We start from the raw sequence: 14,826 nt of genomic DNA, 5'->3' as shown, positions 1-14,826 counted from the left end.
ACACACACACACACACACACACACACACATTATGCTTATGGGAACGATCCAGCAGAGAGGGAAAAAGCTTAGAGTGCAGAAAAACAGAGAGAGAGAGGGGACAATTGCCAAAGCAATGTCCTTGAGTAGGTAAGAGGAGCTGGGCTCCAGTAGACAACTGGAGGGTTGGCCTTAGATGACAGCATGAATGGTTCAGCCTCTGTGACACATGAGAAGGAGGAGGTCTGAGAACAGAGGTGGCAAGTTAGTAGAGAGGGAGACAGGAGTTATAGAACTTCTATTTCCTCAGTGAATTAAGAAGGAACATCAGATAATCATTTACAGATTTGTAAATAATTATAATTTTAATTATATGTATACATTATATATAGCAATAAAGCTAAATAAAAAATATAAACATAGAAAAACATTTCAGTAATAGTTATTCACAAAGAAATCCCTACAAAGTTTGCTATAGATGAGCTAAACATTTGTTTAAAAATGTTTAATTATCAGCATTTTCATATTATAAATCTTAATTTTATTAATATATTACACATTAATAGTCATATGGTTGTGTGTTATATATCTTATCTGATACTAAACAAGAACAGCAAGACAAGCCTGTGGAATATCCAAAAGGCTAAGAAAATATAATCAATATTAAGTAATATTTGCCACAATTTATAAAACAACAAATAGATAACCATTTAATCATAAATTTGCTATTATATTCATACTTAGAATGTGATTTATACTTATCTCAGAAGATTGATTGATTAAAGTATTCGACCATAAAGTTTTTTTTTTTTTTAAGATTTTTTATTTATTTATTTGACAGAGAGAGACAGCCAGCGAGAGAGGGAACACAAGCAGGGGGAGTGGGAGAGGAAGAAGCAGGCTCCTAGCAGAGAAGCCTGATGTGGGGCTTGATCCCAGAACTCCGGGATCACGCCCTGAGCCGAAGGCAGACGCTTAAGGACTGCGCCACCCAGGCGCCCCAAGACCATAAAATTTTTCTGACCATAAAATTGGTTTTCAGCAACTTGCTTTAATACAGAAAAAAATCAATAAAGAAATTATTTTGAAAGAAAAAAAGTGATATGTAGTCGTCTAAATTAAATGCTATGTAAATAAATTAATATGTGGTAAAATAAATACAAATCAAGCATAATACAACACATCACATACTATATCATATATATCTGAGGACATTCAAAAATAATTTATCATGAAAAATTTCTATAATCTTTGTAAAAATATCAAAGATGACTTTAAACTCACTAAAACTATTCTAATACTATTAGATAATTAGGAATCTTAATCTACAAACTCCAGAAATACATTAATACATTTCTCAGTAAAACCAGTATTTCCTACATAAGATTTTTTGGTTTTGTTTCAGGTGTGTGTGTGTGTGTGTGTAAGGAAATATCCTGGCCTTTTCATTTCTTCCTCTTTATACACTCACACTGGAGTAAGACTGAAAAGTGTTCAGATGGGACAAAAGATTGTTATATAACTATTAGGAACAGGAAATAAAATTTACTACCAACAGACCTGCCAATAAAATTATTGCCAATAAAATTACATTAATGGTCTTCATATTTACCATAAGGTCCATAAACTACTTAGAATTACATAGACAGAAAATACGCATGTATTTCAGGAAGAAAGTACAAAGGCTTTCATAATACTTGTCTAAAGAGTTTAATGCCCACTGTCACAAATGACAAATAGCGTGACAGAATTTCAGTGAACACATCAACAGTGTCGTAAGAGCAAAAAATTGCAAGAGCAATTTTTCCTTCCTGATGGCACCCAAGACATAGGATATAAAAGTTAGGAAAACAGTCACCTAGATAATGACAGATATCAAATGAGAATTTTTCCTCCATGTTTTCAGGGACAGTTAGGGAAAATATTTCACCAACTAAGACAAAAATTCCATTAGCTACTGCTAACCCACAGTGCAGACTTTTTTGTGGTTCATAGAAAAAATTCCCACTACATTCACACGTACACACATCTGTGTGTGTGTGTGTGTGTGTGAATGGACAGAAAATAGTTTAGAATTTGCAAAAAATTAAAATTTAAAAAAAGCTTTCAGGATATATGGTCTCCACGTGACTAACTAACTTTGCTGTTATAGCATGAAAACAGCCACAGACAATACTTAAAAGTAAGGTTATGGCTATGTGCCAACAAAGTTTTATTTATTAAACAGAGCAAACAGATTTGTTTGCTGACACTAGATTTAAAGAACTTACTGCAATTACTTTTTGAAGACTGAAAGACAACAAGTTCAATTATACTGCCAAGTTTTTTGTTTACTTTGAGGTTTTTGTTTTACAAACTAACAATGGGGAAAACTTATTATCAACTTTTGTAAGATTAAATGAATTCATAGCAATGAATACTATAAATGTTTTTCTCCGTAATAAAAAATGATAAAAATATATTTAATAGTCCTATAGTCCTACTATGCAGAATAAGTAAAGGTTTCTGATCAAAGTAAAAAATGTTTCATGTGAAATAAAAATATTCAGTACTGTGTAATCTTATTACAAACACTTTGTAATAAGTGATAAGGATACAATTATTTGAACCACAGTATTACTAAACCCATATAATAAAGAGAGATACGAATTTTACTTTAAGATTATTGTAATACACTAAGTGGCATGCTTATATAGGGGCTCTATAAGTCCTAATACCATTATAGTTTCCTGAAATTTAATCTCAATTCAAATTGCTAAACCTAAAAGGATAATATGATATAACAAGCACTTAATTGTTAAGAGTATACTTGGTTCCAGATTTCTCAACAGGAATCATTTCACACTTTGGATTGGACAAACATGTAAGTATTACATGTCCGAACACATCTTCTTAGGAAAAAAGGAACTGAGCCACATTAATTTTTCATTTCATTAGTACTGAAAATTAATCATCTACCTACTTTTACAAAAATGTATTTTCTCATACATTTATAATTATTTCTTAGGGACATTTTTACAAAAATCATTCGTGCAATTTCCAAATTTAATAGGAATACTATTATTTTTCTACCATCCAACTTGCTCTTTTTCCTAAACTGCATTAATGAAAAACAGTTCTCTCCATTAAATTTTTAACTTTAGATATGCAATTTAAAGTAATAAAACTGATTTCTTCTATGTACATGGTCTCAGTAGATGAGAACCAAAAAAAGCAGCAAATAAAAATTACATCACAGATTAGTAGAAATTACAAATTGCGCCTTATATTTAAAATTAGGATTTAGTCCCAAAACACTAAAAACATCTTTCTACATTATAGTATTTCCTTTCCATGATATGGAATGGCTTTTAAAATGGCTCAAACATATTTTTATATCCAATTATTTAATAATATTTCATTAAAGAATGTTGGGTCTCTGAAAACATGCCTGATGACATTACTGCTATAGTAAAGGAATATAAAGACAGCATGCCTGCTGATTTTCATAACCAATAAGTTATTAAAATTTTCAATTATAACAAGAAAATCTGTGTTTAAACATCATTTGAAAATATAAGTCTGCTTATTTTCAAATGAAGAAATATTTATAGAAAAAGAGTCAATCAGTTGTGTGAGTAGAAAAAGGCAGGCCATTATACTAGATATAAAACAAATGAAGTAGTACTCTTGATAGGATGTCTTAATGCAGGAAATATTACCCTTAATAATTATGCAGAATGTATTAGAAAAGTATTTCATGAAAGAGCTTTGTATTATATAATCCCAGGAGATATTCCATTTTCTTGATTTTTAAAAATCCCTCAAATTTGAATATTTAGAAAGGATGTTTGATAAAAACTTCTTTTAAATTGATATCTTAATTATGTGAGAGAGAGAGAAAGAGAGAGGGAGGGGGAGAGAAGAGAGAGAGAGAGTGTGTGTGTGTGTGTATAGGTGTGTGTGTTGTGGTTCCAGTGGTGGGGATGGGAAAGGCTTCCATCCATTTCATCCATTTTGCATAAGCTGAGCAACTTCAGGTCCTTTAAGACAGTTAAAAGTGTACATGTTAGTATTCCTAGAGAACTATTTATCCACATAATTGTTTACCATTCCGACTGAAAGCAATCAAGAGTTCTGGTCATTCCCATTTTGATTAGGAAATTGCAGAGAAAGTCTTCTATTACTTCAGGTATTGGTTGCTTTGAAGGAAGGACTGTTTTCTGTTCCTGAAATTAAAATGTGCAATTACTTATTTTGAAAATACAAAATCATCACTAAACTTTGATTATTGGTATAAATAAGCTGTTCATTTATTCATTCATTTGTTCACTTTTTCCTCTATTTTTGTTGAGTGTAACATTCCAGGGACTATTTTAATCACTAGGGAAAGCAGTAATGAATGTATATACTAGATAAGACTCAGTCTTCATATCTAATAGTCAAGTAGATGGAGATAGAAAATAAATAACTAAATTAAAATATACAATATGGCAGATGGCACTAAGTGCCTGGGAGAAAACAAGCAGAGGACTGAACGGAGGGAGAGTCAAATGTAGGGCAGATATGAGTGTGGAGCTCAGCTGCTATATATATATGTAGGGTGATGTAGGAAGATTTCCCTGATAAAGTGGAATCTGAGCATAAATCAAGAGAAAGATAGGGTCATGTTTCAGTTATAGCATCAGCAAATACAAAGACCCTGAGGCAAGAGTGTGACTGGATTCTCTAAAGAAAAATAAGGAGGTCAGCTTGTCCTTTCAACAGCATGTAACACATTAAAAGAAAAGGGAAAAAAAAAGTATGGACCTTTTAGTTCTTTCAATTATTATCATTATAAAAAGAAATATAATGAAATTTGGTGACGAGCTTTAGAAACACTATGATACAGAAGAAATTATGTGCTATGGAGTAGCTTATCCTACCACTTCATAACGAAACTAAATCTATCAACTCTATAAGGGGGTCAGCTACCTGTCTGTGTAAATAAACTTTACTAGGACACAGCCATGCCCATTTGTTTACATATTGTCTATGGCTGCTTTCATACTATATAAGAGAAGTGAGTTGCAACAGACATCTTATGGCCCTCAAAATCTAAAATATTTACTATATGACCCCAGACAACAAGTTTGCAGACCCCTGAACTAGAAAAGTGGACATATTTCAGCAAGTGAGATATGAAATTAGGACAGCCGTAAAACTACCATAAATCAATGTATAAAATAAGTCAAATAATGTATAGATACTTAAAAATATCAAAACATCATTGTCACCAGAGTGTATTTTCTTCTCATTGGCAAGAACTAACCAATGTAAGTGCCGATCATTTAGACAAATCCATTTCATATATAGAAACTCAACAGCAGACTTTCTTTCCTCTTCCCCTTCTTAACACAGTAATGGTTACATACCAGATGAATGTTACATACCTGGTAATAGTTACATAGAAATGCAGTAAGGAAAGAATCTCTGTTGCCCTAAAAAGTTCTTCTCAAAAGTTCAACAGATAATTTAATGCTGATCTTAATTACTAGTAGCTGCTACAACATTCAAAACAGTGATCAGTTGAAGCAAATCTGGGAGGCTACAGAAATTTCCTGACAAATGACTAAGGTTTTAAAATGAAATTTTTAACACTCAAGCAGGATAATTTGGAGTATCTTCCCTAAGGTTATTTTATTTTAAAGATTTTTATTTATTTATTTGTTGGGGGTGGGGGGAGAAAGAGAGAGAGGCAGGCAGAGGAATAAGCAGGCACCCCACTGAGCAAGGAGCCCAATGTGGGACTCCATCCCAGGACCCTGGGATCAAGATCTGAGCTGAAGGCAGACGCTTAACCAACTGACCTACCAGGCGTCCCTCCTAAGGTCATCTTTAAAAATATTATATAACAATGTTGATTTTGTGCAGGACCCTATATCAAATATGGAAGATGCCACGGTAACAGAATACAGCATCCCTGCCTTCAAGTCTGCATTATGGTGGAAGATTATATATAATTGCTGGATAAGGGTATAATATGGCTGGGAGTAAATATTCATTACACAGTAATAAATGCTACCTTGGCATTTTGGGGCAATAAATTTGATTATGATATTTAGAATGAGATGGATGATAGTTGAAGTAATTGGGAATACAGGAGGAAAAGGAGGAACAGAGAGACTATACTTTTTTTCTTATTTTTTAATGTGTTACAAAACACATTTCAGTATCTGTATCCAATACCAAATTCCGTGTATTAGTGTTAAAAATCCTTGGTTTAATACCCAGTGAGATTAAACAGGTGTCATTTGTTGTGAAGTTATGCAAGAATAACCATGACATAGGAAATGACAACCCAAAAAACAATAAATCTGACTACTTACTTAAAGTGAAGGTGCAATGACAAAGACACAGAAGAGAAAAAGGCGTAACAAGTGACAGGACAGCATTTAGTACATAAAACTTAAGTTTAGCCACTAACAAAGTCTCACCGCTAAACTACAGACTGTGTTCAAACTACACAAACAATACGTTGTGTTCAATTCTCACCAAAATCTGAGTATCTGTAGCCTGTTCTTGGACCATCTGAATTGCTTTTGCCAGATCTTCTTCACCTTCTGGAATGCTAAAATTGTCATCTGGTATCTAAATCAAAGAGAAAGAGGATAGGAAGTGCAAGCAGGAATATAAAAATACCTTACTTCATTTCAGAAATAATTTTTCTCACAAAACAATTGATCAAAAAAATACATCTTATGTAAGACACCATGTCATTCTGAAGGTCTGTGTCACATGGATAACTAACAAGCAAGAGGCTCTCTGACTACCTTGTAAACATCACTCAACGTCACCTCTGATAAACTCGAGATCAGCTTTTGGGCATTTGCTCTTATATACAAAGACAAATGTAGTTTAACAACTCTGCTGAAAAAAAATGTAAGGCCCTTTTTTTTCATAACTTACTAGCAACTGGCAATCTCTAGTTTATTAAAAAAAAATAAAATAAAACTCACTGCCTAGATTTTAAGCTCTTGGAAGAATGCAATTGACTCTATAACATTAATGATGGTTAACACTTAGCATGTGTTTCTTGTGCTGATCAGTTCTATGCCTTTTATATGAACCCTTCAGTAATTTCATGTGGCACGTATTCATATTATCTCTATTTTAATAATAGTAATAAAAAGTTTATCTGCTGTTTGTTCTTTTACTTGTCCAGGTCACAAACTGCCGGTCTTGCTTCCACAATTGTACTTACAGCATGCCATCTAGGAGCGACTCTATACACCAAGTCTCAGAAATAATGATAGTTCCATCTGAACAGTGAATTAAAGGGAAGATTTGAGACAGGAACTACACTACACAGAATTATACTTAAGCTGAAAGGAAGCATGAGATCTGAGCTGCAGCAAGTAGTGGGACTCTGGGAAACCCATCCAGGAGGAGAATGGATATTAGAGAATGCCTGCTGGACAGAGATGACAGTCTGTAGTAAGGATCCACAAAGCAAGGGAAAAGGAGCGAACTTTGAAGCACAACTAACAGGAAAACCAGAAGAGCCAGATGAATTAGCCAATCCAAACTTTCAAATAGAACTTTCATGCTTCACTCTTAAATAGCTGATATTAGGTAATTCAGTTGAAAAACCAGCATCTCTTAAGGAAAAAAATAAATAAAATAAAATAAAATGAATATTTCATAAGAATGACTAGTGAATTAACAGACTACCTAAAATGAAAAAATTACCTCTTCATATTCATAATCATCTTCAGATGCTTCAGTTATGGTGACCTCTGAAATCTTGTCAAGTGTCGATCTCAAAATATATGGAAAAATGATTTATTTATTCATTTATTTTTTAAAGATTTTATTTATTTATTTGACAGAGATAGAGAAAGCCAGCGAGAGAGGGAACACACGCAGGGGGAGTGGGAGAGGACGAAGCAGGCTCATAGCGGAGGAGCCTGATGTGGGGCTCGATCCCATAACACCGGGATCACGCCCTGAGCCGAAGGCTGACGCCTAACCTCTGTGCCACCCAGGCGCCCTGGAAAAAATTATTTATTTAAAATTGATTTGAATTAAAATTTAGTATTAGATCCATTTATCTTACCAAGTTTGTAAATGTAATTTCAACTGTTTTTAAAATTTCTCTTCCCCATACAATGTACAAATATAGATATTTTAAAACAAAATATTTTTCATTATTATTTTAAATTATTGTTCTACATAACCCAAACCCATGAAAAACTACCTTCCCATATGTCTACTTACTATCTAATGATTTCCAATTTGATTCCAAGGCTTACAAAAATGTACACAGTATAATAAGATAATATAAATTAGAAAGAGATAAGAAAAATGATGAACAGGAAAACTATGGCAGTAAATTTTTTAAATCTATCTCAAACTAACTTCATTTCCCAGAGCTCCTAAGTCACTCACAGTGCACTTTGACTTCTTTATTTAAAGTATTATGAATTTTTCAAAAGCACACCAATATTTAAATATAAGCAAAAAACACATTTCAATGTTTTCATAATAAAAGTTACTTTAATTTCTACTTTTTTATTACATATCTCAATTTTAAAATTAAATTTTGTTCTCAGGAAATGAAGCCTAATTTTTAAGCAAATGTAAACTATACAGTAATCATAAATGAGGAGTTCATAAATTATCAAAAAATAAACATTAAAATATCAATGGAAATGACTCTAATAAATAATTCTAACAGCACCACTGTAAGATTTTCAAAAATTACAAGTTACTTTAATTACAAATGAAAATTTCAAGATAACATTTAATTTTGAAAGAAATCACAACATAGACCAATAACATTATTTTGTTGGTTGGTAGGTTTACATTTTTTCCTAATGTACACATGTGATTATGCCAAGTTCAAAATGTATGAAATTAAACACTTTAACATACAGTAATGGCTATGAAAATCAAAGATGAGATTAGCCTAGTTTTCATCTTGCTGCTGGTTATGAGATATCATCCTCCAAGAGCTAGCTAAAAGTGTATATAACATCTTATGCTATTTGTAGTAAGAACTGATATCACTTACAAAGTATTTAATAGAAGCCAGGCACTGTCCTTAAGGACAACTCATTTCATCTTCATCCCACCTACAAGCTATTATCATCTCCATTTTGTAGATCAGGACTCACAGGCACAAGGTCACACAGCTAGGACCTAACACAATTGGGAATCAGCCCCGGAAGTTATGTTTCACTATGCTATACTTAAACCTCTCGTTATTCCATGTTCGTTTTCTATACTGTGTAAACACTTGAATTGTTTGCCAATTATCTTGCACACAGTTCTAAACCTCTAAAAGATAGATTATGCAGGCTTGTTACTCAGCTATAAGTCTTCACTGTTTGCTTTATCCACTTGAGGAGAGACTTACGCCTAGTTATGACCAATCCTTAGGAAGCTGACACTGTCAAACAAGAGTGCATCTCCCAAAAATATGGTGAAAAGTAATTTAGGCTCAAAAAAAAACCCTAGTTAATTAACTAATTAAACTAATTAAAATAACTAATTAAATGACTAATTAAAAACTAATGTAGATTAAACTCCTACAGAAATAAAAATCTGCGTACCTGCAGCTGATCTTGTAACTTTTAACTTACCCATGCTGGGTACCAGGACTGAAGTACCTACCTATATTAGTTATCTACTGTTATGGAACACTTTCCAATAGCATTGGCCTCACTCTCCTTTAATCCCTTGCCAAGAGTCTTCTTAAAGACCATGAGGCTTCCACTGTTCACTGTTTTAGCTTTCACTAACATCCTACTTAAAGAACTTCCAACATCTGTCCTATATTCAGTTCTAGAGCCACTCCAATACTTCAAAGCATTGCTTATGTTAGCATCCCACTTTCTGGTACCAAAAGCTGTACTTTTTATTGTTGCTGCATAACCAACTCCCCAAAACTTAAGGCTTAACAATAAGCATCCATTATCTCATAGTATCCATGGTCAAGAATTCAGTAGTGACTTAGCTCGTATATTTTGATTTGGGGTCTCTCATGGGCCTCAGTCAGGATGGCAACCACGGCTGCAGTCTTCCGAAGGCTAAGCTGGGGCAACAGGATCCATTTCAAAGATGGCTCTAACATTACTGGCTGAAGGTTTCAATTCCTCCCCATGTGGGTCTCTCCATAAGCTTCTTAAGCATTCTCAAGACATACTGGCTAGCTACCCCCAGAATAAGAAATACAAGAAAACAAAGTGGAAGCCAAAATATCTTTCATGACCAAGCCTCAGAAGTCACACATCATCATTTATTCACTATCCTATTGGTTATATAAGTCAACCCTATTCAATACATAAGGGAACTTACACAGGAGCATGAGGAGAAGGATGTGGAGATCACTGAGCATCATTTTGATAGCTGGTTATCATAATAGTTTAAGGGGTTTCAAGAGTATTAAAAGAATTAATGTATGCAAATCATTTAGAATGGTGCCTGGCTTATAGTTAATGCTATGCAAGTATTTGTTATTATTTTCCTTTTCTAGAAAGAGATGAGTACCTGTGGAGAAGTCTCATAAGTCTCTCATGGCCCAGTTCCCCCACGCATTAAGATGACTGGATTAATAAAATACATTCTAAATCTTCCTCCTTTCTAAATTTATATTTTTCTGACACATTTTCACTTAATTAGATAAAATTTCCTGAGATTCAGCTACAGGAAATCAGTCCCTTTTTCACGAAAAAGAATGCCCTCTTCTGAATGACAGTTACTAAAACTTGATTTTGTAAAAAATCACTTATCTTTAAGTCTCTAGAAAAGCAATGTCATCCTTCATCACTGATGATACCATAATAAATTTTACAAGAAGTAAATATTCTAAAATCATTTGGATAGACTTTGAAAGTGTAAATAAGCCAACTGATAAGATTAATGTGAGGAAGAAACATCAAAGCATACGTTGTTAAACACGGCAATACATAGAAGAAAAAAGTGATTTGTCCTCAAAGCTTTGGAAATATCAACACTTCTTACCACACTGGTACACAGAAAATACTCAAGGCAACAGTTTTCAAACCCTAATAATATATTCTGTTTCCCCAAAATCAAAAAGAATGGAAAAATATCATTTTATAAAGCTTTTAAAAAGTACTGTCATATGGATCACTATCACATTTATTCTCAAAACAATCCTGTGAGATTGAATAACACAGTCATTTCTAAATTTAAAAAGAGAAAAAAAATGAATCAGGGAGATTAAGAAATTTGCCAAAAATAATATACCTATTAGTGATAGAGGCAAGTTTCTTGAATAAAAAGATCAGGAATTTTCTACAATATCTTATTTCTACAGTTTCTACACGTTTCTATAGTGACATAAAAAGAATGTGCAACTTCTACCAGAATCCTAGGTAATGAACCCTCACTTATTTTCCAAATTCTCAAGTGTTATATTACAAACAGCTAAATCAAATCATTTAAATAGCTCAACATGAAGTCCCTAAAGGAGGGAGAGATATAAAGGAGCTATAGGCCAAGGGTAAAGAGGGGAATGTAATCAGATACCAATTCAGTATCCATCCAATGAAAACAGATGAGTTTCTCAGCAGATGTACACCAATTTCTGGTTTTGAAGCCTGAGAGAAATTACACTCTTCGATTCTCATAAAAAGAACACTGTGGCCTGTACAGATATTGATTCTCTTGGCCCTTGGGACAACCAGAAAGACTGAGTGAAGCAAGATCTGATGGAACACCATGTGTGAAAAAAGGTTGGAAAGCAGTGTTGCCAGGATTGGAATAAGCAATTGACCAAGAATTGCCTGAATGATAAAAACCCTTTACTCTCGTTCAACTTTTACTGGACAACTATCTTGTGTAACCTAATCTCTTAGGTGATCCTATTCTCCAGGAAACATCCATACAATTAAGCGGTCACAGTTCTGAAGCAAAGTGATTTTTTTTTCCATTGCAGAGTAAGGCAGAATTCTAGTTTAAAATCAGTTTCCTAATGCCAATCTGATTCTGAGCCCTTACAAAACTCCCTTATTATCTACCTAGTATTCCTTCAATGAACACTGTTGAACTCCATATCCAAAATTCATTTTTTCCGTCCTTTCTATTTCCTTCAGATATAGTTATTGCCTTTCTGCCTGTTTGAGGTTAACTTGACATTTAAAACTGTGCCTGGTTTTCTAGTCTGCTCTTGCCCAGGGTACAGTCTGTGATTCCCCTTCCTCCCTGACCTGCAGCCACAGCCCATAGCACCACCCACTTCTAGGCCAGGTTCCGTATCCTAGAGTCAAGGCCTACACTTAGGCCAAGGGTCTCACTTCAAATCTCCACTTGCTCTGGAAAAAATTTAGTAGGACTTGTGATTTTCCATACTATGAATCAGTACTTGGTCACCATGGGTAAATTAATTGGTAGTTACTGCACTAGCAGAATTTGTACCAGATACTGACCTTGTAGGTCGTATCAGAAAATAGGCCAATATACATCCACATTGAAACTGTCAGGAAACCCTAAATCCATCACCGCACTACAGAAGACGCAACTGCAAGAAGCCTCAGAGAAACATTTCAGCTGGCATAATGGAGCAGAGCTTGAGGTCACAGTTGATACGACGGGATCACAAACAAGGTTTGGCAAATGGACCACAGCCAGAAAGGTATGAATAGTTTTCAGATGTGAGCACCATACAAAGTTCCTCACACACTGGTCTCTTCCACTGTGTACTGGAGGTAGTGATCACTGGCAGCAGCAGCATCTTTATAAAGAACTGGAGTGAAACATATAGCTAATTATATTTTACATGATTTCCCAAAGCTACTATAGACAGAAATTGCTTTGAAATCTTTGCCATCACTACAGAGCCAATGTACACAGAGCCAATCTAAAATTGAGCCTGGATCCTCCATGATCAACATTTTACTCACTAAATTGAAATAAAAGTACTATAAATAGCAAACATCACAGTCATGGTTCCCTTTCTTAGGAATGCGAGTTTCAATAACATAAGTTAACTGAATAATATATACCAAAGATGGCAAATAACTAGCACACTTGCTTCCACTTCCCCCATTGTTGTTTGTTTTCTGCAGTCTTTCCCACCAAGTCTTCAGGAGGTCTCAGAACTCTTATTAACACCACACCAGAAAGTCACTACCAATTCAACAGACTTGGCAAGAGTAGAAATTTATTGACTACTCCTGCCCCAGACACCACTGCCATCTTCTGCCTCAGAAGCTGGAAAATAACTTTTTTTCAAAACATAAGTCTCATTGTTCTCATAGTGGGTGGTGGTTTAAGTTTTTCCAACTTCTAAGCCAGGAGATCCAAAGATATGAGCTCTACATATTATACCTCTTATCCGAAAATATAAAGGCTAGTAGTTAAGAAATTTGCCTACAGCCTTGTTACTTCAATTATATTCCTTAGACCAGCAGCACCTGCAGCACCTGGGAGCTTGTTAGCAATGCAGAATCTCAGCCCTGACTGTGACTTACTGAATTAGAGTCTTTTAAAGATCCATATTCTTCGATTCCTATGCACATTAAAGTTCGCTTAGACTAGAGGACACACAACAAAATACATTTTTTTCTTTCCAAGTAGCTTATGATTTTCATGCAGGTAAAATTCAGCACTCTGGGTTTAATTACATGTTTTTTGGTCTAGATTCTACATTCAGACTGTCTATCCTTTTATTTGAATATATATAGGGTGCAACTAAGCACCCAGGGGCAAATTCATTTTTCCAATGATAATAAGAAATAGATGCCATGAGTACATAATAATTATTAAGGCTTTTAAAAGTATCTTCTCATTCAATGCTATAAACATTCCAGAGAAGTAACATAACAGATCGGAAAAATCACTAAATATTAAAAATAATAAATAGAATTTTAAATGACAAAAATTCAATTTTAATTAAACAAAGTGATCAGTGAACATTACTATTGCAATGAAAGACTGTCTAGGGATGTCACTTAAGAAAACAAGCATGCATCTTATTACATGGGGTATCTAAGTATGATCACCATATTTCAGGTGACTAGTGGAATCTTTAATTTTGCATTTTCATAAACAGGTAACTTTGGGTCTGCATTCAGAGTCAATTAGCTTCAAAGGACTAGCTTAAACTCACTCAACCCTCAGAAATTGCTTTTGGGGCCAAAGGAGACCTTTTCAGTGGCCAGGAAACATATGTTCATGATCTAAGTAGCCAAATTCTTAGTGTTGGAATGCCTTGAAAGATAAAATAATCAAAACCTAGTTAGGGGAGCAGAGAATCAGTGTAAAAGGAGGTATATAACAAAAACAATACTTCGGGGGCGGGGGGAGGTCCACTTTCCTAGAGTCCATATAATCCATTATTCTTCTTTGAACAAGTCTGTTGACAAGTAGCAACAAAATCAACTAAGTATTAGCTTTCTTAGTACAATTCACTCCAGCCTGCATCTCCCAGTTGGACTGAGCATTCCCAAATGTCTACAGCCACACACTAACTGCAGTTCCTACCGCAACTGATAACCTTACCCAAGTGGTACTGATTTCTAATACAGAATTCATTCACAAAAGACAACAAACCTTTACAAACACTTGACCCTTTACAAAGCACATAGTTAAAACCTAGCTTTACATTTTACAATGTTGCAAATATCTTTCTAATGAAGAGTACTCCAGAGAACTCATATACTCTGTAAATTTCTTAAAAGCTCTGGAGGTAGCTAAGAAAGGAACTAAGTGCTTGTGTATTTGTATCTTGCCTTGTGGAAGTTTAAAACATAAAAGCAACTATATCCTGAACTGCTTCAGAAGAGAAACAGATAACGCCTACTTTTACAGGTAGTAGGTTACAAAGGGGTGTGGCAGGGTTAAGAATTCTTTTTCCTG

The 14,826-nt window shown here is 34.3% G+C and overlaps 1 protein-coding gene across 1 annotated transcript in view; it reads right to left on the bottom strand.

The window, feature by feature from the left end:
- SPAG16 (sperm associated antigen 16) overlaps positions 1 to 14,826 on the bottom strand; it is a 964,037-nt gene that overhangs the window by 945,353 nt on the left and 3,858 nt on the right. The window contains exons 2-4 of the mRNA XM_034655122.1: positions 7,690 to 7,736; positions 6,493 to 6,588; positions 4,069 to 4,187 (exon numbers count right to left, since the gene is read on the bottom strand). Coding sequence (XP_034511013.1) covers positions 4,069 to 4,187; positions 6,493 to 6,588; positions 7,690 to 7,736 — 262 coding nt within the window. The remainder of the gene's footprint in view (positions 1 to 4,068; positions 4,188 to 6,492; positions 6,589 to 7,689; positions 7,737 to 14,826) is intronic.

Source organism: Ailuropoda melanoleuca, chromosome 2, assembly GCF_002007445.2.
Source record: "Ailuropoda melanoleuca isolate Jingjing chromosome 2, ASM200744v2, whole genome shotgun sequence".
NCBI lineage: Eukaryota > Metazoa > Chordata > Mammalia > Carnivora > Ursidae > Ailuropoda > Ailuropoda melanoleuca.
This window is presented reverse-complemented; position numbering and strand designations above follow the sequence as displayed.